Source organism: Nansenia antarctica (genome assembly GCF_963989245.1).
Source record: "Nansenia antarctica genome assembly, chromosome: 6".
Taxonomy (NCBI): domain Eukaryota; kingdom Metazoa; phylum Chordata; class Actinopteri; order Argentiniformes; family Microstomatidae; genus Nansenia; species Nansenia antarctica.
This window is the reverse complement of record NC_137676.1, coordinates 40384301-40406126: the sequence shown is the minus strand read 5'-3', so window position 1 is coordinate 40406126 and position 21826 is coordinate 40384301. Positions and strand designations below refer to the sequence as shown.

Here is a 21826-nt window from a genome sequence, read left to right as displayed (position 1 = left end):
AAAAGGCACGGCTGTTCTAGTGTTAAATCAAGTAGGTAAGTAGAATCTGGTGGGTAAATAATTGGGTACCAAATGAACCAGTTGAAGGAGAGATCTTTAGGAAAGAGTTTGGGTGGGACTCTTATAGAGATAAGAAACCTGGTCAGTTTTGTGTTATCCATACAGGCCAAACACACCATGCCGAGAGGACATCAGGAAGAGGTTAGAACGAGCACATCAGTCTGCGGAAAGCTATATAAGATATGAACTCCATATCTGTGAGGCAAATCCACTGTGAGGCAAATCATTTACAAATGGGGAGCATTTAACATGACAGCAACTCGGCCTAGAAGTGGACACCCTTCCAAAATATCCCCAAGAGCCACAAAACCCCCCCCAAAATCTGGTAAAAACCAACCCAAACATAATATTTGGCTGCATCTCAGGTAACTGTGCATGCTTAACACTACACAGTAAATTCCCCAGTGTTAAATATGCAGTGTAAAAATACATTGACTCTTTCCGAGATATTACAACAACAGCTAGAGTAATATTCCCTCCAGTGTTGGTGATAATTCAAAGAGTTAATTGACACGGTGTTAGACGTACTCTGGAAAGCCCCGCCCATCATTTTTCAATCAGTTCCACGTGGTTTCTTCAAGCCGAGCAGAATTTTCACAGCGCCAATTCACTGAATGCCATTTTCGAGTGACTTCGAACAACTGCGGTAAGTGTCTCCTAATCATCTATTAATTAAACGGATACTTTGGCATTTCAATAGAAGCCGCATTTTAGAATAACTTTATATTGTTGTTCACCATACACTCCAGCTGATCTTATATCTTAAAATACTGGTTTCCAAAAGGCTGACGTCACCGACCATGTGCGAGTGTTCACATTAAGATAATTAAGGCAAGTTAGCTAACGTCTAACTAGACAATGTCAGTAGAGGTAAAGTTAACGTTCTTAACAGAGTGTAGAGGGGTGATTGTGTTGTCTTTTTTGTAATGTCTCTCGATTCCAGTAAAATACGTTAACAACGTGCACGTGTGGGGAGTTGGCTTTAATGTTTGTCACAGCTTTCCTGAAATTTGGAATCCCAGTTACCAGTTTATCAGATGCAAAGCTGTATGATGGATCTGGAACTGAAGTTGATGGGGATGTGTTTGAGGAGGTGGTGAAAGAGCCAGATCTTGGTGTGTTCAAGCTCACACTGGGCAATGAAGGCATGTGCTGGTCTGATACTGATAGAGGTGAGTCTGGAGTCAGTCTTTACCTCAGTCTGGTAGGGGTTAGAGTCAGTCTGATAGGGGTTAGTCTGGAGTCAGTCTTTACCTCAGTCTGGTAGGGGTTAGTCTGGAGTCAGTCTTTACCAGTCTGATAGGGGTTAGTCTGGAGTCAGTCTTTACCTCAGTCTGGTAGGGGTTAGAGTCAGTCTGATAGAGGTTAGTCTGGAGTCAGTCTTTACCTCAGTCTGGTAGGGGTTAGAGTCAGTCTTTATCAGTCTGATAGGGGTTAAGTCTGGAGTCAGTCTTTACCTCAGTCTGGTAGGGGTTAGAGTCAGTCTTTATCAGTCTGATAGGGGTTAAGTCTGGAGTCAGTCTTTACCTCAGTCTGAACCACCAGGGGACGACTCAGTCTTACCGTGCGTATGAAGGCAGCGATGCCCACCTTCCTCTCCCTGTCTAGCTTCTGCAGCATCACGTCCAGGGTGATGCCGGTTCAGTGTAGTGTGTGAAGTTCAAACTGCATAAATGTATGAACTGTAAAATCAGGATATAGTGGTTGGAACTATAGGGTGGGAACCATCTATGTTTTCAAGTCTTGGTCACTTGTGGCATTACTTTCAATATAACATTTGTGTGTATTGTGTATTTTAGCATCTCCCCTGATGAGTCCTTCCTCTGCCGGTTCTGAGATGAATGCCTCAGGCCTTGAGTCGGATGATACAATCATTTTGAGCGAGGATGGAAGCCCTTCAAGAAAAGGTAAAAGATGTCGAAGCAAAAAACGTATGTTTGTAATTCATTCTGCAATTCATGTGCCAGAAAATGGATTTTAAAGGGTTAGTTCACTATTTTGAACATTAGACCCTATTTGCGGTTCCTCTACCATGAACCTGAAACATAGAGACCATAATTTCACTGATCGCTCCATTATTGAGCTAGCAACAGCTTTTCTGCAGGGCTACAATAGAAGACAATGGTACCAGTAGCAGCCACTACCAAACTCAAAATTAAACTCTCGTTTTCAAAGTCACAAAACTCAGAGTGGTCACTGGTGTCCGTTGATGTCCTGACAAAAAAGATCTCCGCAAAGTATGCTTCTTATCAGGTTTTATGTATCATTTAGCATGGAACTATTTTCAGTGGAAGCATATGGCTGTACTGCGACTGAATGCTAAATGATACATAAAACCTGATAAGAAGCATACTTTTTTGGTCAGAACATCAACGGACACCAGTGACCACTCGGTGAGTTTCCTGACATGGCTGCTACTGCTACCATTGACTTCTATTGTAGCCCTGCAGAAAAGCTCTCTTTGTTTCAGGTTCATAGAGGGACCGCAAATGGGGTCTAACGTTCAAAATAGTAAACTAACCCTTCAACACTGCTGTTTTCTTACAGCTGATAGAGAGCATACTCAATAAGAAACCTGGTGGAGAGGTTGTCATCAAGGAATACTCCAAATCTAAAAGCCTCACTGACAGCACAAGACGAAGGATGATCAACATTCTTGTTTCAGAGATGACAGAGACTCATGGGTAAGTTTAAAGGAAAGATTCATAATGAAAATTGTAGAGCAGTACTTGCTCTGCTGTTTGTTAAGAATGATTTCTGTATCAGTATCTCAGTCAAATAATTGGTTAGGCTACTGCTGGCCATCCACTGCTATTGGGAGAAGATTTCTCTTGTATCAAACTCGATTGGCATGATACAGCTTCTAAAATCACTCCTGATATTTAGCTGACAGAGTAGGAATGCTGCTTGTGTATATTCATTTCAGGACAGCACCACCGCGCAGTGTGAGGGAAACGTTTGCACGAGGCATCGTCTCCTTGTTCCCATACTTGAAGGATCCCTACACCGAAAATGGATATGTAAGTATATATTACAACTGATAAAGAGCATCTGTGTTTAATTTGTCTGGTATGGTATCTGAGCAAATGAGACTTGGTTAACTTTTTCTTTAAGATTAGTAACCACGTTCATCTTCTTAAGGAACATTATTTCGACCCCAAGAGTGGAGATGGATACCTCGCAAATAGAATCAAAACCATTCAGAGGAAATCGGCTTCATCTGAGAAACGACCCACTCAACCATACTCTGGAGGGCCAACTGCTGAAAGGGAGTCCAGTCCATCCACTTCGGTTACCCTGAGTGAAGACCAGTGCAGAGAGGCCATTTCTCTTATGAAGCATTCTTCTGATGAAGAAACGGTCAAACAGAAGATGAAATCGACCTTTGAGTACAGGAAGAAGATGACCCACGACCCGATTAAATGCTCCACCATCCTAACCGAATTTCCACGCTTTCTGGATGTGAAGGGCTTGGTAAGACTTTTTTAAATTGTATACATTGCGTTTAATCTCTAGATGCCAATTCAGGTTGGCCAGTAAATGTAAACAAAATAATAGTAGTTGTAATAGTAGTAATAGTAATTGTTCGATTCATGTGTATCCTGGTGATTGGCCTCCAAAACGGTGTTTGAGAAAAAGTAAAATATTTTGTGAGAAAGAAATTGACTTGAAACTCAAAACGAATGTTTTGTTTGTTGTCTTGTCTTATTTTTATGCGGTGCAGCTGCTTCTATACGTGTCATGTGTCCATCTCTGTCCGTTCGTAGCATGGCAATACTGTTGCAGAACAGCAGAAGGCGAGTAGAGCCTGTACTGCTTACTTCACCACCTGATTTTTTTCAGATTGAACAGGATTTTGTGCTGCTGTTTGGAGAGGAGACATCAGCCAAGTTTTTGGAGAGGTGGCCAACTACATTCAAGCAAAAGATCATCACGCTAAGCAAGACCCTTGCCAGTCAGGGAGCTGAACTTCAGGAGCTGAACGAGATGGCTGAATCTACAGTTGATGAGGGAGCTGACACAAATGCTGATGGTTAGATGATAAAAAATTATCATTTATATTATTATTTAAAATGACTCTGAAATGTTAATGTTAATGTCACTGATGATGGGAATGAACCATTTTACTCAGGATATCTTCTTTGTTTAGGATGGGACGGTGACCTTTCCTCTATCCTTCTCCTGCTCCATTTGATTCCTCCTGCATCACAAGGCCGCAAAAGACCAGGAAAGATGTCTGCATCCCAAGCTGAGCAGCATCTTGTAAAATTCCAAAAGGTTTGTGTTGCCATTCTTATAGATAGATAGATAGGTCGTGCTGCTGCCGTTATTATGAACTAATGATGGTCTTCATGTTTGTCATCTTCAGGCAGGAACCAGTATCCAGCAGCACCTTGATGCGATTGACCAGAGCCAACAACCATTATCTTCTAGCAGTGGGGACCAGGAGGAGCATCATCCATGCGTACTTCATCATCCTGGACAAGCGAGCCTTACCGTGCAAGTCAACAAGTGCTCTTGGTGCCTTTGATGAGCTGTTCAAGACCCACTTCGTTTTTTGTACTGCTTACAATACATCTCTGCGCAGCATGTACACCTTTATCCAGACAACTGTGTACAACATAGACATAGGGAAGGTGAAGGAAACTCCAAGGGTTGCTGAGCTTAGAGCCAAACTCCTGCACTAATGCCTTAGAGGTAAACTGCACTGATGCCTGTTATATGTTTTATTTGCCATGCTACTCATGGAAGTACCAACTTGCTTGTGAGGCATCTCAAGTTGGTACATGGAATGTGCCCTGGTAGAACTCTTAGACTAAAATGTGGTCAAGCAGAATAGTTGTCGTGTATTTGGTACCTTTTCAGGCTTTAGGAAGCATTTGAACAAGACACATGCAGGAGACTGTCCAATTTTTCTCCTGTTCTAACAGAGGGTATGACTATCTATCTTAAACACTTAATAGCTGAACATCATAGGCTTTTCAAGTATTTGTTTCCTGATAGAAATCTCTTACAGAAACACCACTTCATGATACATTATCCTCGTTGTATACGGAATATTGGGCCCATTCTTCACTCATGGTGTATGCACTATGAGGCTAAACACTATTTCTTTAAAAAGCAACTGAAGAGTTTTAAGAATGTCACTATGACCTTAGCCAACAAACACCAAAATTACATGGCATATAATTGGGAAACATTCAGCCAGGATAGATTAACTATAGGTCCAGGAAAGATGTCAAGGGTCAATGACCCGATTGCTGTCAAGTTGAATGTCTCTGAATGTGCACACACATGTTTTGTCAGTTAAATGGGTGAAGTACCATGGTACAGAATATCGTCTTGATTTGGTCATATGTGGTGAATTTGTCAGTGAAATGCCAGTATTTTACAAAATTAAGTATATTGTTGTGAAAGAGGAGACTGTTTTTTTGGTTGGGTCAGCTCTTGAAACCATATGTTTTGATGATCATATGCATGCATTTAAAGTTGTTTTGAAGCAAAGTCCACCATGCAAGGTATTTCATGTGAGTGACATCATGTACCACAAACCTTTTGATCTGCTCATGTCATATGGAGCAAGGCATTCTTTTGACTACATTGTCCCCTACTGTCAGTTGATAACAGTATAAAGGTTAAACAGTCTCCTGCATGTGTCTTGTTCAAGTAAAAGGTAGACATCCTGTGTTTCAGCCCTGGCTAAAAGCTGTAGGTCTACTATGGACAAATTCTTTCTTTTATTTTATTTTTTGTCTGTCCATAGAAACCAAAATTGTTATTTTATTTACTTTTAAATTGGTCGGTGCGATTTGTATAGGTCAAATGTTATGTTTGAATTGTTTGTTCTTAAATAAACATTTTAAGAACATATGTTAATGTTTTAAACATTTTTCTTGAATGTATTGTGAATTCCAAGTGCCAATTTCATCCATTTACAAGGGAGATAGTAATTACATTGTAATTTACTACACTGGACAGAGTTAAAACACATGTTTACACTAATAAGAGTCACCCCAGATCAGCACTAGTGAGTAATTACATTAACACTGGACAGAGTTAAAAACCCATTTTTACACTAATAAGAGTCGCCCCAGATCAGCACTAGTGAGTAATTACATTAACACTGGACAGAGTTAAAACCCATTTTACTCTAGTAAGAGTCACCTCAGATCAGCACTAGTGAGTGTCAATATAACACTCTAAAGTGTTGATTACCCCTTAGTGTTAAATGTGATCAACACCGGCCAGTGTAGTGCAGTGTATTTTTTTTTGCACTATTTGGTGTTAAATCAACACTAGAAATGTAACACTTTGATCAGTGTACTTTTTACACTGTGTAGGGTGGGACCATATGTACTCGCTGTCAGTGTTAAATGTAACAGCTTTTAGCATATATGCTCCTAGATTGTGGAACACCCTACCTGAGGGCCTGAGGTTGTCTAAAACTCAGGACATTTTTAAGCGTGACCTCAAAACCTACTTATTCAATGTCGCCTTTTGATACTAAGGGAGACATTGGACATTATAGAACTAGGATCACTAGGCCATTACACCATACTCGTGTTTTTGAGATTTGTATTGACAGGAAAATGGACCCGGGTGCTGATGAGGCACTGTCAGCTCCAAATAGCACCTAGAGCAGTACTGGAACCGGTACAAGGGTGTACCAGGACCACCATCAGGTTGTATTGCTGTCATCTTTACTGTCTCTATTGTGTTGTTGCATCATAACTGTGCTTAAGTTTCTCCTTTGGCAGGACCTGTGACCATACTGGATGCAGAACGATGCAAATACAACACAAAATTTATGGACAGTGTGTACGCCGATAATATGCAAGGAATTTTTCCTGGATACATGGTGTACAGGTTTTTGCCCTTGCTTGCTTGCTTTGTGCCGGTGGTCCTGGCCTCCCCTGGACCGCTGGGTACTGGTAAGCAAACTGGCTAGTAGTCGCTCTATTGGTAGAGGGCTGCAAGGGAATTTTTCCTGGCTACATAGTATACAGGTTTTTTTTACTTTTGCCTGCTCGCGGCTCTGTCAGTATTGATTGATTGATTGACTGATTGACTGAACATTTTCATTGTGTGAAGCGCATTGAGTTACATCTTGTAAGAAATGCGCTATACAAATAAAATTTGATTTGATTTGATTTGATTTGATTTAACACTTTCAAATTTACTGTGTACCCACTGAGCACTCGGGAACAGTGAATCAGGAACGGTGCTCAACTTGTCCAGCCTCGCGCTATGTGCAATGAATATGAATATAAAAAGTTAATATATTTGCATGATCTATATACGAACAAAGATATATGTAGGTTACATTGTGATGGGTACAGGACAAGGGAGAATAATATACAATATGTGCAGTGTGCACATATATTCTTTGTGTGCACTCACATAATATGTGAGGTAATATTTCGATTTATGTTGGTGGAAATGGTATCCATTTCAAAGCGTTTCTCCTGTTTCATCCTTCTGCCAGCGGAGTCGCAGTTGACATTTCTCGAGTTTCTATGCGTACGCATGGATCACAGTGTGCGTAGCCTAGAGGTGCGCACAGTTTTTATGAATCCCAGAATTGCGGGGAAATTTGCTTACGCACCTTAGTGTGCGTACGCAAGCTTTATAAATGAGGTCCCAGGTCTCATCAGTCATATTTTAAAGAGATAAGACCTTCAGCCCTAATTGATGTCACTTAGACACACACACACACACACACACACACACACACACACACACACACATAGGACTTTGGACACACAGAGGACTTACACGTATTAGTGTTCTCTTTCACTTTCTTGCCGTAAGATGCTATTTTTTGGCATCGACCTAGTCTATGTTACTAATGAGATGAAAGATTGGCCGTTCAACGTTATCTGTCATCTAAATACACAATCTCTCCTCTCATACACAGTGTTTTAGGAGTTATGGGGCCCTATTATGCACTTCATAAGTCTTAAGCAATAAGACGAGGCGGTAGATCTAAACGTAAGACGTGGAGGCGTGGTCAAGGCCACTTTGCTATTATGCGTGCGGTAGTGGGCGCCTAAAACCCGGCGCTAAGCAAAGAAATTAGTCATGGGTGTGTTTTGGGCGTCTTCTCAATCAACCCAATCAGCGTGCCAGGTGCCATTCCCTTTAAGAACCGGCTGCGTTGAGTCATTAGCGCTATGCTATTATGGAAGTCCTAAGAAGGAGGTCAGCGCGCTTCTCTGCCTCTCCCTTCTGAAATAAAGCATTTATACTGTGACCGTAATTGACGTCTTGCCGTGGAGCCACGTGCGTGTTCATGTGTGCCCACATGCATGCGCAAACCGCGGAGGCGCGCTCGTGTTTCAAAACGTGCATGAAGTCTAAACTTAAGAACTTTTCAAACCACTTCTTAGCGCTAGGAGCAAAGTCAGATCGCATAATAGCAGGGGCGCCTAGTGCACTTCATTAACATATGAACACTCCCACAATGAGTAATATATGCACGGGAGTATTACGTCTTATGTGTGGGCGCCTATCGACACCGGCATAATAGCAGTAGCGCGTATGAAGCGCATAATAAGGGTGGCGGTAGGTCTTAACCTGGCGGTGCGTCTTAATTAAGACTTAAGACGGCAAGTTAAGAAGTGCATAATAGGGCCCATGGTGTCTTACCAATTCCATTGATTAAAGATAGGCTTATCATGTAAACGTGTTACTTTGTTTTGTAACGCTTGTTTCTTTCACAGAGCTCCAAGAAGAGTCAGACGGAGGACAGCCCGGCCCCAGAGGAAGAAGAGGAGCCCAAGGCTGGAGGCTGCTTCTGTAAGTCTGCTGACAGGAAGACCCTTCTTCTGTAGGGTTGATACTGCATGAACCAGCTAATCCTCAACATTACTACAAGCATCAATACACTAGGAGACTAAATGTAATCCTTGAAAAACCAAGAATTCTGTGACAAGTTAATGTCTCTCTCTCTGTGTCTCTCTGTCTCTCTCTCTGTCTGTCTCTTTGTCTCTCTCTCTCTCTCTCTCTCTCTCTCTCTCTCTCTCTCTCTCTCTGTCTTTCGCTCTCACGTTATCTCTTTCTCTCTCTCTCTCTCTCTCTCTCTCTCTCTCTCTCACGTTTTCTCTCTCTCACGTTTTCTCTCTCTCTCTCTCTCTCACATTATCTCTCTCTCTCTCTCTTGTCTCTAGCGGCCGTCTGCAAGGGCCTGTGTAAGCCCTTCAAGAAGGCCTCAAGAAAGACCACACCTGAATCTATCTCTGCATCTATCTAATTAACTAAATGTGTTTCTTGCATTCAACCTATTGTATTCCTTGTCTTTTGTCATTCCACAGTTGGATTTAATCATCCACATTACCAGAGTGATTCATTGACACCGAATAGGAAATTCTCCTACATTTCAGCAAACACAGCATGAACATTCTCAACAGAATCGAAAAACATTTCAGTATGTTTGTTTCTTTGTCTAGATTGAGCACTCAAGATTTGACATATTGATGCATCCAAAAGAGAGGGTTCACACTAACTGTTTACACTTTTCCCCCTCCATAGACAAGAAAATAGAGAAGCTTGATGCTGAGGATCTTGAGCAATTCGAGAAAAATCACAACTGAAGTGGCTCCAAACATTAAACACTCATCATCATTTCATTATTTATGAGGATTATATGTTTGCTGTGTTGATTTAAAACCCTTTATCATATAGAATGATAAGAATGGAAAGATATGTAAGACGACATTGGGTAACTTAAATGGTCAACCACACTGGAGAATTGTCTTATGTTAAGTAACAATAAGGCAATTGACCATTATCTAGTCGCTAGACTAACAATCCTCAAGTGATTAACCAAAGAATTTCAGGATCACAAAACACTAAATACATTCTTGATAGTTGGATATGTTTAATGATAATCCAATTGTATTGTGTGAATACTGTGAAGATAGAGCTGTTGCTCTATAATTTTGTTTTTGTTTTCGCTGCTAGTGCTTTGCTAATATCATATTTGATGAGAGGTTGTTTCTCACTCACAGTGAAAGTATGTTCAGTCACATTCAATAAGCTTGACACTGACAAGAAGGTTTGAGTCAAAATAGGAAAATCTTTCCAATCAACCATCTTATTCTGTTAACTGACAGAAGACACTTTTACCAAGAATAAAAAATAAGATTGTAAGAAATGTACCTAAATTGTTAGGAATAAGATATATTTGAGAAAAGCTTTATTGACCAAAATACTATATTGTTTTGTTGTACCACAGTGAATATGCAATATTTTGGACCGTGCTTGAACTAAACTAGTCGAAGGGAGTTATTGGCTATGAAACAAATAAATAGTAGCTCCTGAAACTATTCACTTACATTCTGCACTTTTTTGTTTTATAGTTCTTTGCTAATGGTACTTGTTATAATAAAGATTGACTACTATCTCTGCCTTTTGTATAGTTTTCTTTACCCTTTGTTGGTTTCAATAAAAAGAAATAACAGAGACAACAGGTTTAGTTATTATTTACCACAAAAAAAGCGAAAAGAGAATGTAGACCTATTTGATACCAACCTATAGTACAGTACAGTACGGTATGTGGGAAATGCTTACAGAACAGTAATATTCAAGTAAAAAGCTTACAGTGATATTGGTGATCAAATGTCAACTAAACCCTGTAGTACAGTTAAAGGATTAATTAGGCAAAACACACATTCCCACTGTTGATTGAGTCAGATTTGTCTTGAACAATGAAAACATTGTTATTTTCTATTCTAGATTGCAAAAAAGAATAAATGTTTAATATACATATTTTTTCAGCAAAATAGAATTTAGAATAAAATGTTTAATGTCAGACTGATTATGTCATTTGTAATGTTCATTAATATGCATTGTCCCTCTACAAATAAAATAAATAAATAAACAGCTCGAAATGTAATGGATGCTGCAGGCTCCTCCGTGCACCTTGCAGCAGGCGGCGCGCTCTCCCTGTCTCCACCTTTTGGCGCGCGAGCCTGGTTGTCAAGGGAACGCAGCTGCGTTGGTTACGTCACTTCACAGACGCTGAGATACATTCCGCTTGAATATTGAAACTGAAATGGAAAATTGATAATTTGCTGTTTTTCCTCTAAATGCAAGCAAGGTATGCGGGATGTTTCAGTTTGTTAGAGTTCTTATTTTGCAAGATTGGTATTTTTATTGGCAAAAATGTTCAGTTTAGCTGGCTGTTTTAACCACGAATCAACAACAAGTGAGGCTCGGAGGGGTAACTACTGTACTAGCTAGCATGGCTCTAGACTAGCCAAGGATGTAATAAGATACTCATAATAATGTCATCGTATTACATTCCTTGGCTTTAGCCAACAACTCTGTCAACAGCTGTAAAGTAACGTCAGCATGGACATCTTGGGCATCATTGCTGGCCATTAGTGGCAACTTGACTATATTAGATGCTTTTTGCTTTTCTGAATTTTGCTTTTCTGCTTTTCTGAATCCAGAATCCAGAATTCCAGAATAATTTCTAAACAGTTGGGTCTTTTTGATGAATTATAAGGTTTGATTTGATTTAAAGAAGTAAGTGTGACTCACTGACCAGGTCTGAAATAATGTCACAGGTAAACCCATTTCTATTTCTCTAAATGTTTATACCCCATCTTTAGATTGAGAGGAATAATCTGGACTCTGCCTTGACAACGGCTAAAGACCTACGAGATTAGAGTTCAGTGGAGAAGCATGCATTTGACCAGGCCAAAATCCTCTAAACGGCGTAACCGTAGTAAACCCACCCACGACCTGCATATGGATGCCTCCCAAAATAGACCGGTGACCCCTATGCCTCCCAGGATGATGGGTTATGACAGGTCAGACCGCTGTCTCCGCTCCCACACTCGCCTCAGACAGAACAGCCAGCTGAGTGCAGACCAAGTCACAGATCTCCTGCAGTCTGTTCCTGCAGTACCTTCACTGTCATTGAATAAGTACAAGCCCCTCCCCTCCATTGAGAAGAAGCCATCAAAGGATGACTCCTCGAGAGGCATGGAGGAGAAGACTTCCAAGCTCAGTCTGTCTGACAACCTCATTGTTCAGGCTCGGCATGAACACTGTCTCTCCTCCGTGAGTCTCCAGCCAGCGTTCCGTAGCAATCCTGAGATGGATAATGTGTCTGAGGTCCACTGCACGGTCTGCCCCAAACCTCTAGACCCAGGTGTGACGATCAGAGAGACAGAGAACCCTTCTGTGTTCCCCCCTGGCGGTCAGCCAGGTTTGCTTCTTGCCATCCGAGTCCCATGTGGGAGGAGGTTTCAGCAAGACTTCCTACCTACAGACACCTTACTGACGGTGAGAGCCACTGCAGAGGCCAGATTTGGGACACTGTATGAGCATGGTATCATTGAAACTATGGATGTCCCCCGCAGGACCTTCAAAGACCTGAACCTGACTTTGGCCCAATGTGATATCTTGAACAGGTCATTACTGTGCGTCTCTCAAGAGGACAGCTCAATGGATTCTACTTAAACTCAGATGGATGACATAATCAGTCTGACATTAAACATTTTATTCTAAATTCTATTTTGCTGAAAAAACATGTATATTAAACATTTATTCTTTTTTGCAATCTAGAAAATAACAATGTTTTCATTGTTCAAGACAAATCTGACTCAATCAACAGTGGGAATGTGTGTTTTGCCTAATTAATCCTTTTAACTGTACTACCACAGTATCTCAGGGTTTAGTTGACATTTGATCACCAATATCACTGTAAGCTTTTTACTTGAATATTACTGTTCTGTAAGCATTTCCCACATACCGTACTGTACTGTACTATAGGTTGGTATCAAATAGGTCTACATTCTCTTTTCGCTTTTTTGTGGTAAATAATAACTAAACCTGTTGTCTCTGTTATTTCTTTTTATTGAAACCAACAAAGGGTAAAGAAAACTATACAAGAGGCAGAGATAGTAGTCAATCTTTAATATAACAAGTACCATTAGCAAACAAAAAAGTGCAGAATGTAAGTGAATAGTTTCAGGAGCTACTATTTATTTGTTTCATAGCCAATAACTCCCTTCGACTAGTTTAGTTCAAGCACGGTCCAAAATATTGCATATTCACTGTGGTACAACAAAACAATATAGTATTTTGGTCAATAAAGCTTTTCTCAAATATATCTTATTCCTAACAATTTAGGTACATTTCTTACAATCTTATTTTTACTTGGTAAAAGTGTCTTCTGTCAGTTAACTGAATAAGATGGTTGATTGGAAAGATTTTCCTATTTTGACTCAAACCTTCTTGTCAGTGTCAAGCTTATTGAATGTGACTGAACATACTTTCACTGTGAGTGAGAAACAACCTCTCATCAAATATGATATTAATCAACACAGCAAACATATAATCCTCATAAATAATGAAATGATGAGTGTGTCATGTTTGGAGCCACTTCAATTGTGATTTTTCTCGAATTGCTCAAGATCCTCAGCGTCAAGCTTCTCTATTTTCTTGTCTATGGAGGGGGAAAAGTGTAAACAGTTAGTGTGAACCCTGTCTTTTGGATGCATCAATATGTCAAATCTTGAGTGCTCAATCTAGACAAAGAAACAAACATACTGAAATGTTTTTCGATTCTGTTGAGAATGTTCATGCTGTGTTTGCTGTCAACCATATTGACTGCAAGCCCCCTCTTGCCAAAACGTCCCGTGCGACCAATCCGGTGAAGGTATGTCTCATTGTCAGGGTTCCCGTCTTTGTCCACAGGAAGGTCAAAGTTGATCACCATGGACACTTGTTCCACATCAATGCCTGCATTATAAATAAAATAAATGCAAAAATAAAACAAAACATGAAAACTCTTCAAAGTTTAAGTAAGTGAACACAAAACAATAATCTTCCTAACTGAAATGGTTACATTAATATGACTTTCAAATGTTAGCATTTTGTAATTACCTCTGGCGCATACATTAGTAGTCACCAGAACTTTCTCCTTGCCCTCCCTGAAGCGTTCGATGACAGCAGCTCTCTGCTCCACTGTCATCTCCCCACTCAGGAGTGCCACCTGGTGGCCCTCTTTGGACAGTGCTGCTGACAGCCAACCAGCAGTCTTTCGAGTCTGAAGAGGAGGCAAAAGTCTTTGACAGTCAATCAAAAAGTCCACACAGATGAGACTCAACCTAATTGTGCATTATACCTATCAAATAAACATAATAATTTCAAGAGATACATGTAACTTAGGATAGGATGAGGACTCACACGGCAGAAGATCATAGCCTGTGCAATAGTGATGACTCCGTATATATTACAGAGTGCTGAGAACTTCTCCTCCTTATTGTTGCATAGCATGTAGTACTGCTTGATGGTGTCCAGGGTCTCCTCCTCACGCTTCAGCTTGATGATGTTGGGGTCTGGCACAACCCTCTCAGCAAACTTCCAAACTGAGTCCTCGAATGTGGCCGAGAACAGCAGCATCTGACATTCTTTTGGCAACATTCTGCATGGATGGAGTAATAGACATACTTGGACACAGGAGGACAAACAAAGCTAGAGATAGCTAACTGTCTGGGTTTGGGTAGCAACAGAGAAAGCTGTAAACACCCTCCTATAGTGTAAAAAGAACAATCCAACTGCAGGTGTCTGTCATCAGAGTGAATGTGATTCATGTAACCTACTAGTTGGGTAAGAGTAATGACAAAGTTTAGTTTTTATTATGTTTATTTCAAGGGGAGCTCACCTTTGGATCCGAATGCTGTGGTCCTGATGGCCCTGTGTGGCGATCATGACATCTGCCTCATCCAAGACAAAGATTTTGATCTTCTTGGGGTCAATGAACTTCAGCTTGACGCACCAGTCCATGACTGTGCCAGGTGTTCCGATGATGATCTGCTCCTGAATCTTGGTCCCCCGCTCCACTGCGTAGAGTAGGACACGGAGCCACATAACAGGCAGCTTTCAAGCATTTAAATTCTACAATACAGCATGTTGTGAAAATTGTCATATTTGTGTCATTGTCATGTTTTCTGGGTTAAAGAGCACCTGCACTAATTACAATCATTACCCAGATTTTGAAGCAGTTTCTTACAGCAACATTGGAAAGCATATGCCAGAAAAATTATAAATCAACATTTAATGTGAAGGAATAAAAAGCTTTGACACTTACATTTATGGCCGCGAATGGCGTATGCTAATTTGACCTCAGGATAGAATTTCCCCATCTGTTCAATGACTTTACCAGTCTGCAAAGCTAGCTCGTATGTTGGGGAAATGCAAAGACACTAAGGGGGGGAAACAAAATATGTATTTCAGTTTGGCTCACTTAACCAGAAGCTACTGTACCTAATGTTTCTCTTTACCGTATACTCTGCAGCTAATCAACAACAACAACAACAACAACAACAACAACAACATCCCCCCATCATAAATCCTCTGTATAACAAAGTCTGGACCTGTGGGTGACCTATGCAGAGGTCTAACGGCTAAAGCTAAGCCCCATATGAGTGGAGATGTTCACTTACCTGAGTCCATTTCTTAGCTGGGTCAACATGGCTGAGCATGGCCAGCACGAAGGCAGCGGTTTTACCTGTGCCGGACTGTGATTGCGCAATCAGGTTCTGAGGTCTGGAACCAGAGGGAACATACACGCTGAAGAGAGAATAATTGGGGACTATCGGGTCGGCATGTGACAAAAGTAGATCATTTTACTGAATTTAGTGTGAAAGCAAACAAGCCAGTGATGGTATACGTGAGTAGAACTAATTTGAGATTAATATTAGGCTAAACAAAGGTTTGATTATTCAACTATTGCTCTAGGGCTTATAAACAGTATCAATAAATAAATCAATACCTTTATTGTCCCCAAAGAGACATTTGTACGGATGAATTACTTTGTTGATCAATATCACATTGAGGCTAAACACTAACAATAAAAAATTATAAATAAATGAGGTACTCACGGCTCTGCCAGCATCATGGGCAAGGCATTCTCCTGGATTTTAGAGGGTCTGTTGAAGCCCATGGCATACACTCCCTGAAGCAGCTGAGGTTTCCTATCTCACACACACACCACCACCAACAACAACAACAACAACAACAACAACAACGACAACAACAATATTAACAACAACAACAACAACAACAAACATACAAGTCTAAATTGAATTGATACCATGGGAGGACTTACAGTCTCAACTCTTCAAATGTCTTGACCGAGTAAAGAGGGGAGTTAGGATCTCTCTGAAGAACCTCTACTTGGTTGGTGGTGTTCACCAGATTGCTGCGTATCAGCTTGTTCAACAACGACTGGGCTGCTCGATCCTCTGTAAGACAAGATGAAAACCGTGACAAACCTGTCTAGGCAGCTATATACTAGATACTGTATAAACCCAGAGAATTCACACCTTTATCTTCGTCGTCTGCCTTGTTACCATTTTCCACTTGTCCTACTTTTGCAGTGCCTGGAGGAACTAAAACAACAAAACTGTCACCTAACACATCAATGACAGTGGCATATTAATGCAGTGGAGTAGTTTTTAAACCCATGTTAACTGTTATTAGTTCTTCATAACAAAATCCCTGGTTTTACCATTTGTTTCCTTCCTTGATGCAGCATCACCTCTATCTCTTATCCCCAAGGAGCCAAACTGAACAAAGAAATAAACATGTTTTGTTTGAATTAGAAGTATTGACAGATATGTAATCGTTCCCAGAGAGTGGGCAGTTCTTATTCACTGATCAATCTTTTGCAACCACGTGTATGGAGCTATTTTAGTGCCAGCAGAAATTGAATTGTTTTGGACAGATTGAATTGAATATGAGCACAAATTGAATTGTATTTCACAGATCTGAATTGTATTTGACAGATTGAATTGAATCTGAGCACAAACTGAATTGTATTCGACAGATTGAATTGTATTCAATTCAGTTTTCATTATTTTCATTCAGTTTTCAAATTCAGTTTCTCTAAATACAATTCGTTTTTTCTCAAAATACAATTCAGTTCTCTAAATACAATTCAGTTTTACTCAAAATACAATTCAGTTCTCAAAATACAATTCAGTTTTTCTCAAAATACGAGTTCAGTTTTAGAGGCACTCATCCGGGGACTCTGGGCTAGGTAGAATAATAGAGCACCGATTCTAACTCCCATCCCTCCCATCCGACGTCGTTATATGGAGAAAAGTAATGAAATAGGCAATGTGTGTCCTTTCAGTCTGCCTGAGGTGTTGTAGGGGGGTATTTAGTATAACAGGCTAATGGGTTTATTGTGAGTTTACTTTGATTGTTTGTTTATTGCCTTGATCACCGTATTGAGAAGTCATATGGTTATGGGGGGTGATATTGCAAGGTAATTTAAGCACCTGCGCATCTTGCATGGCGGTAGTGGAGAGAGAGGGGAGCGATGTATTTTTGTTGACCGCATTATACGCATATTCTATAGGCTACGCATTGTTTGTTATTTTTCTGGTTATGGATTATTTTTGTACGTCGCCAAGTTTGATTGTTCTATTCAATAAATGATCTCGCTACAGGTGTCATATAACCCTAACCCATATCCTGTCATATAAAAGTACCTTATTGAATCTCCAGGTAATGTATTTCTGCCATCCATCACTTTTGCTGTCGTTAAGATCAGGGATCTCAAGTCTCACGCATTGGGCATGAGTTGTTCGATAAAAGGTTAGGGTCGGAACTCAATGTCCGCTTCCGAGTTTCTATCGGAGAGTTGATTTATGGCTGCGTTCGTAAAATCGCTCTGATCGCATCTGTCCAATGTGACACTTGCCCTCCTCCACCGGCCCTAGTTTTGGATCTAGCTTGCTGTTCATTATTTTCATGATAAATCCTAGCTAGCTAGCTATAACATCTTCATATACACCATACAGGCTAAATACTGATTAACAGTAATCACCCTAACCCTACTTTGGCAAATGCCCATTGAACAGATTTATTCATTATCCTATCTTAAGAAAACGAATGTAACACTCTCATCTGGGGATTTACACGGCAAATCAAATGAAGAACTACACATCCCTGATGACAGGGAGATGACATATGACTGCTCTGATGAATCAACCCCTATTTCATCAATTTTCTCTATATAATGACGCCGATCATTGATCGGCAACGACACTATATAATAGTTTGCCTAACTGGCCATCGGATTTGGGCTCCTAATATCTAAAAAGCACTACGGTTTTCTTATTTTATCGGATTAAAGTAGCAAAGACCAGACATTTCCATTGACCGCCAGTCAAACTTCTACACTTCTATCACCCAAAAAGGGGCGTGGACATGACGGGAGAGCAAAGTACCCGGATGCGTTGCTCTTATGAATTCGGATGGGAGGGATTAGAATCGGTGCTCTATTATTCTACCTATTCCAGAGTCCCCGGATGAGTGCCTCTAAAACTGAACTCGTATTTTGAGAAAAACTGAATTGTATTTTGAGTAAAACTGAATTGTATTTAGAGAAAAACTGAATTGTATTTTGAGTAAAACTGAATTGTATTTAGAGAACTGAATTGTATTAGAGAAACTGAATTTGAAAACTGAATGAAAATAATGAAAACTGAATTGAATACAAATCAATCTGTCGAATACAATTCAGTTTGTGCTCAGATTCAATTCAATCTGTCAAATACAATTCAGATCTGTGAAATACAATTCAATTTGTGCTCATATTCAATTCAATCTGTCAATACAATTCAATTCTGCTGGCACTAAAATAGCTCCATACACGTGTTACTGAGGTGCCACATCTACTAATGGAACAGTATCTAAAATGCAAATGCAGTTTTGGCATGACATGCGTCAATACAGCTAATAGCCAACAGTAGACATGTATAACAGCAAAGACCTGTTGTTGGACATCGGATCAGTCACATGATCATCAGCCCATGATGGGAACGGTTTGAGTGCAGCAATAGTAGCTTAGCAAGGTGGCTAGCTAACTAGCAAGCTAGCAGATGAAGTGTGATGGTTTTCGCCACCATGCATGTCAATCGACCAGAGAGGAACAAGGCAAGCTAAAAGTTACAAAAACAACCTACTAAATTAAACTTACAGATTCAGTCGTAGCCTCCTGGTCATCAACTGCCAACGCCCAAGAGTCAGTAGCCATAATGTATTGTTGGGAGTGTATGTTACTCTTGTCTAACGGGACTAATGTTTCAGAAGTTTTGATGCAGCCGCTGATGCACACCGGCCACTGGACACTGGACAGATAATGCTCATCGGCTGCGTTCGTAAATTCGCTCTGGAAATCTGATAAGCACGCATGGAATGCCTCTTGTCCAATCAAATTACTTGGTCTCTTTGTAACGTTGAACCCAGTGTGCGCTCTGCCACTCTCAGAGCGATTTTACGAACGCAGCCATAAATCAACTCACCGATAGAAACTCGGAAGCGCACATTGAGTTCCGACCCTAACCTTTTATCGAACAACTCATCATGTTGTAGCAGAATTGGCTATTTTATATTTTTAACGACATATTCCAGATTATTCGGCATCATTTTTGATCAATTTGGTGAGTGGGAGGGTTTACACAGTTTATGACAATTCACAACTCTTGTCACTTGTTGATCAATAGCTCATTCATAGATTTCAGCCAAGATAATGAGATAAATTACAACACATGTTTTCAAACTATGGTTTCTAGATTGACATTGACAGCAAATTCTGGATGAAGGTGATAAGAGAGATGGCTGTTAGTTTATAGACCTCCACTTCATAGCACATTAATGTGTCAACACATACTTTATTAATAACAAACAGTAGCGCCCCAACCCCTTCTCTCTTGCTCTGTCTGTCTGTCTGTCTGTCTGTCTGTCTGTCTGTCTGTCTGTCTGTCTGTCTGTCTCTCTCTCTCTCTCTCTCTCTCTCTCTCTCTCTCTCTCTCTCTCTCTCTCTCACTCACACACACACACACACACACACACACACACACACACACACACACACACACACACACACACACACACTGTCAAGCAACATCTGTCTATAGTCCCTATGTGAGAGAGACAGCACAGCATTATTGGCAGCATGTTCATTTATATGTAAGGTGGATGCTGAGGCTCAGCCAACCAATACCCCCCACCCACACTTTCACGCCAACCAAATGTCTTTGAAGATGCCAGCTCTATATTGTCATGGTTACCTCCTCAGGAAAAAAAAACAGATGGATCAGACTAACAGTGGTCACAAAACACACAGACAGTCAAACATTCGAATCAAAACATTGAGGGCTTTCCAATCAACCAGAGAAAGAGAGACGAGAGAGAGAGAGAGAGAGAGAGAGAGAGAGAGAGAGAGAGAGAGAGAGAGAGAGAGGGGGAGAGAAATAGAGGGGGGAGGGGTGGAGAGAGTAAGAGAGAAAAAGACAGAGCCAAGCTGAGGGGGAAGGTTGTCTGATGGAGGGAAGATGTGCTTTATGCCCCCCCCCCCTCCTCAAACCCCAACCACCGCCCCCCCACCCCCCACGCCTGGTGTTGCATTTCATTTAGACTGATCCCTAGCTATAAAAAAGGATACATGAATGGTGTCTCTCGTCATCGATTGCAGGGAAGCGGAGAGTGGGTGGTGCTGATGCTGAGGGGAGGAGGGGAGAAAGGGGGGGATGCTAATCTGTTGCACAGGACTGTCTCTCCGTCAGTGAAGCCCTCCAACTCCAGCCACAGCGAGCGGAGAGACTGAGAAATACTTTTTATAACCACATGTTGCTGTGCTGACTAAAAAGCTGCCCACTGTCCTTTCTCATTTTCTTTTGCCCCTCTGTGGAAGCCAGAATCATTTGATTAATAGTTTCTGCCACCTGTGGCCACTGGCATTTCCTCTACGCCATAGACAGGCAGCAGAAAAGAGATAAAGACAAATAGAGGTAAACAAGGATCATCTTTTATGAAAAGTGTGTATCCAAAAGACAGAAATCATCATCTCACTTCCAGTTGAACACCCATGAAAGGTAAGACTTGCTTGTTGATATCAGAATGGTGCTGCTGCCATTCTCTATATCCTCTCTATGATATACATATTTAATTGTTGATGTGGTTGTTGTCATTTTGCACAAAATATCATATTCAACATGATGATGGTATTCGTCATTTCACATTTCACATTATTCTAATATTATTTTTGCAGTGAAATCCATAAATACAAACCATTCAATTATCTCAACAGGTGGTTGTTTCTATTTTTGTTTCCCTGTTAGTGACTGTATGAATGGTAGCAACTGAGCAGATAGTAGATGTTTGGATGTTTGGATGGATTAGGGTTTGTATTATTAGCCTGAAGAGGTGATGATGATTCATACAACTGAACCAACAAAGAGAGGGGCTCCCTGGATCACTTTGTACAGTCATTATCACCTGTCGGAGTACTGGGGCAGAAACTCCTATTAAAAGAGGAAACAGTTACGTTTATGCAGTACATTTGTGACAACATCAATTTGTGGATTTGGAATGATTGAAAAGACAGTTCTGTGCATGAAGTCAACTTAGTTGGGAACATTTTATGATATGATTTTGTGCATCAATCTTTAATGGCATGTTAAGTGGATTGAACATAGTGGCTAAAAACTGTCTTCTATATAACTGTCAATTGCAGAGGATATCTGATATCATAACCCATCTCTGTCAAAATGCCCAAATAGCTTTGAGTCCAATTCATATGCAGTTTTTATTCTGTTCTTCTTTTGGATCTTGATCGAACACTCTCATACAGTAATAGTAGCCCATGCTTCATTGTGCTTTCAGAGATCAGACATGTGTAATATGGTGGAGCTGCGTCTGTGTCTATGTTTCTTATAACCAGTTAGTACCT

General features: G+C 40.6%; 2 protein-coding genes across 2 annotated transcripts; one reads left to right on the top strand and one right to left on the bottom strand.

Moving 5' to 3' along the window:
* Positions 1–11751: 11751 nt before the first annotated feature.
* On the top strand, positions 11752–12534 carry LOC308160530 (UBX domain-containing protein 10-like; the record flags this gene model as incomplete). Its single annotated transcript, XM_080534471.1, has 1 exon — positions 11752–12534. The coding sequence occupies one exon, from the start codon at positions 11752–11754 to the stop codon at positions 12532–12534; it is 783 nt and encodes a 260-aa protein (XP_080390597.1).
* A 926-nt stretch (positions 12535–13460) lies between these two features.
* Positions 13461–19129, bottom strand: LOC308160529 (ATP-dependent RNA helicase DDX19A-like; the record flags this gene model as incomplete). Its single annotated transcript, XM_080534470.1, has 12 exons — positions 13461–13522; positions 13627–13818; positions 13963–14125; positions 14266–14503; positions 14744–14921; positions 15170–15284; positions 15525–15627; positions 15963–16055; positions 16190–16325; positions 16407–16463; positions 16592–16649; positions 19073–19129. The coding sequence occupies 12 exons, from the start codon at positions 19127–19129 to the stop codon at positions 13461–13463; spliced, it is 1452 nt and encodes a 483-aa protein (XP_080390596.1).
* Between the last annotated feature and the right edge of the window lie 2697 nt (positions 19130–21826).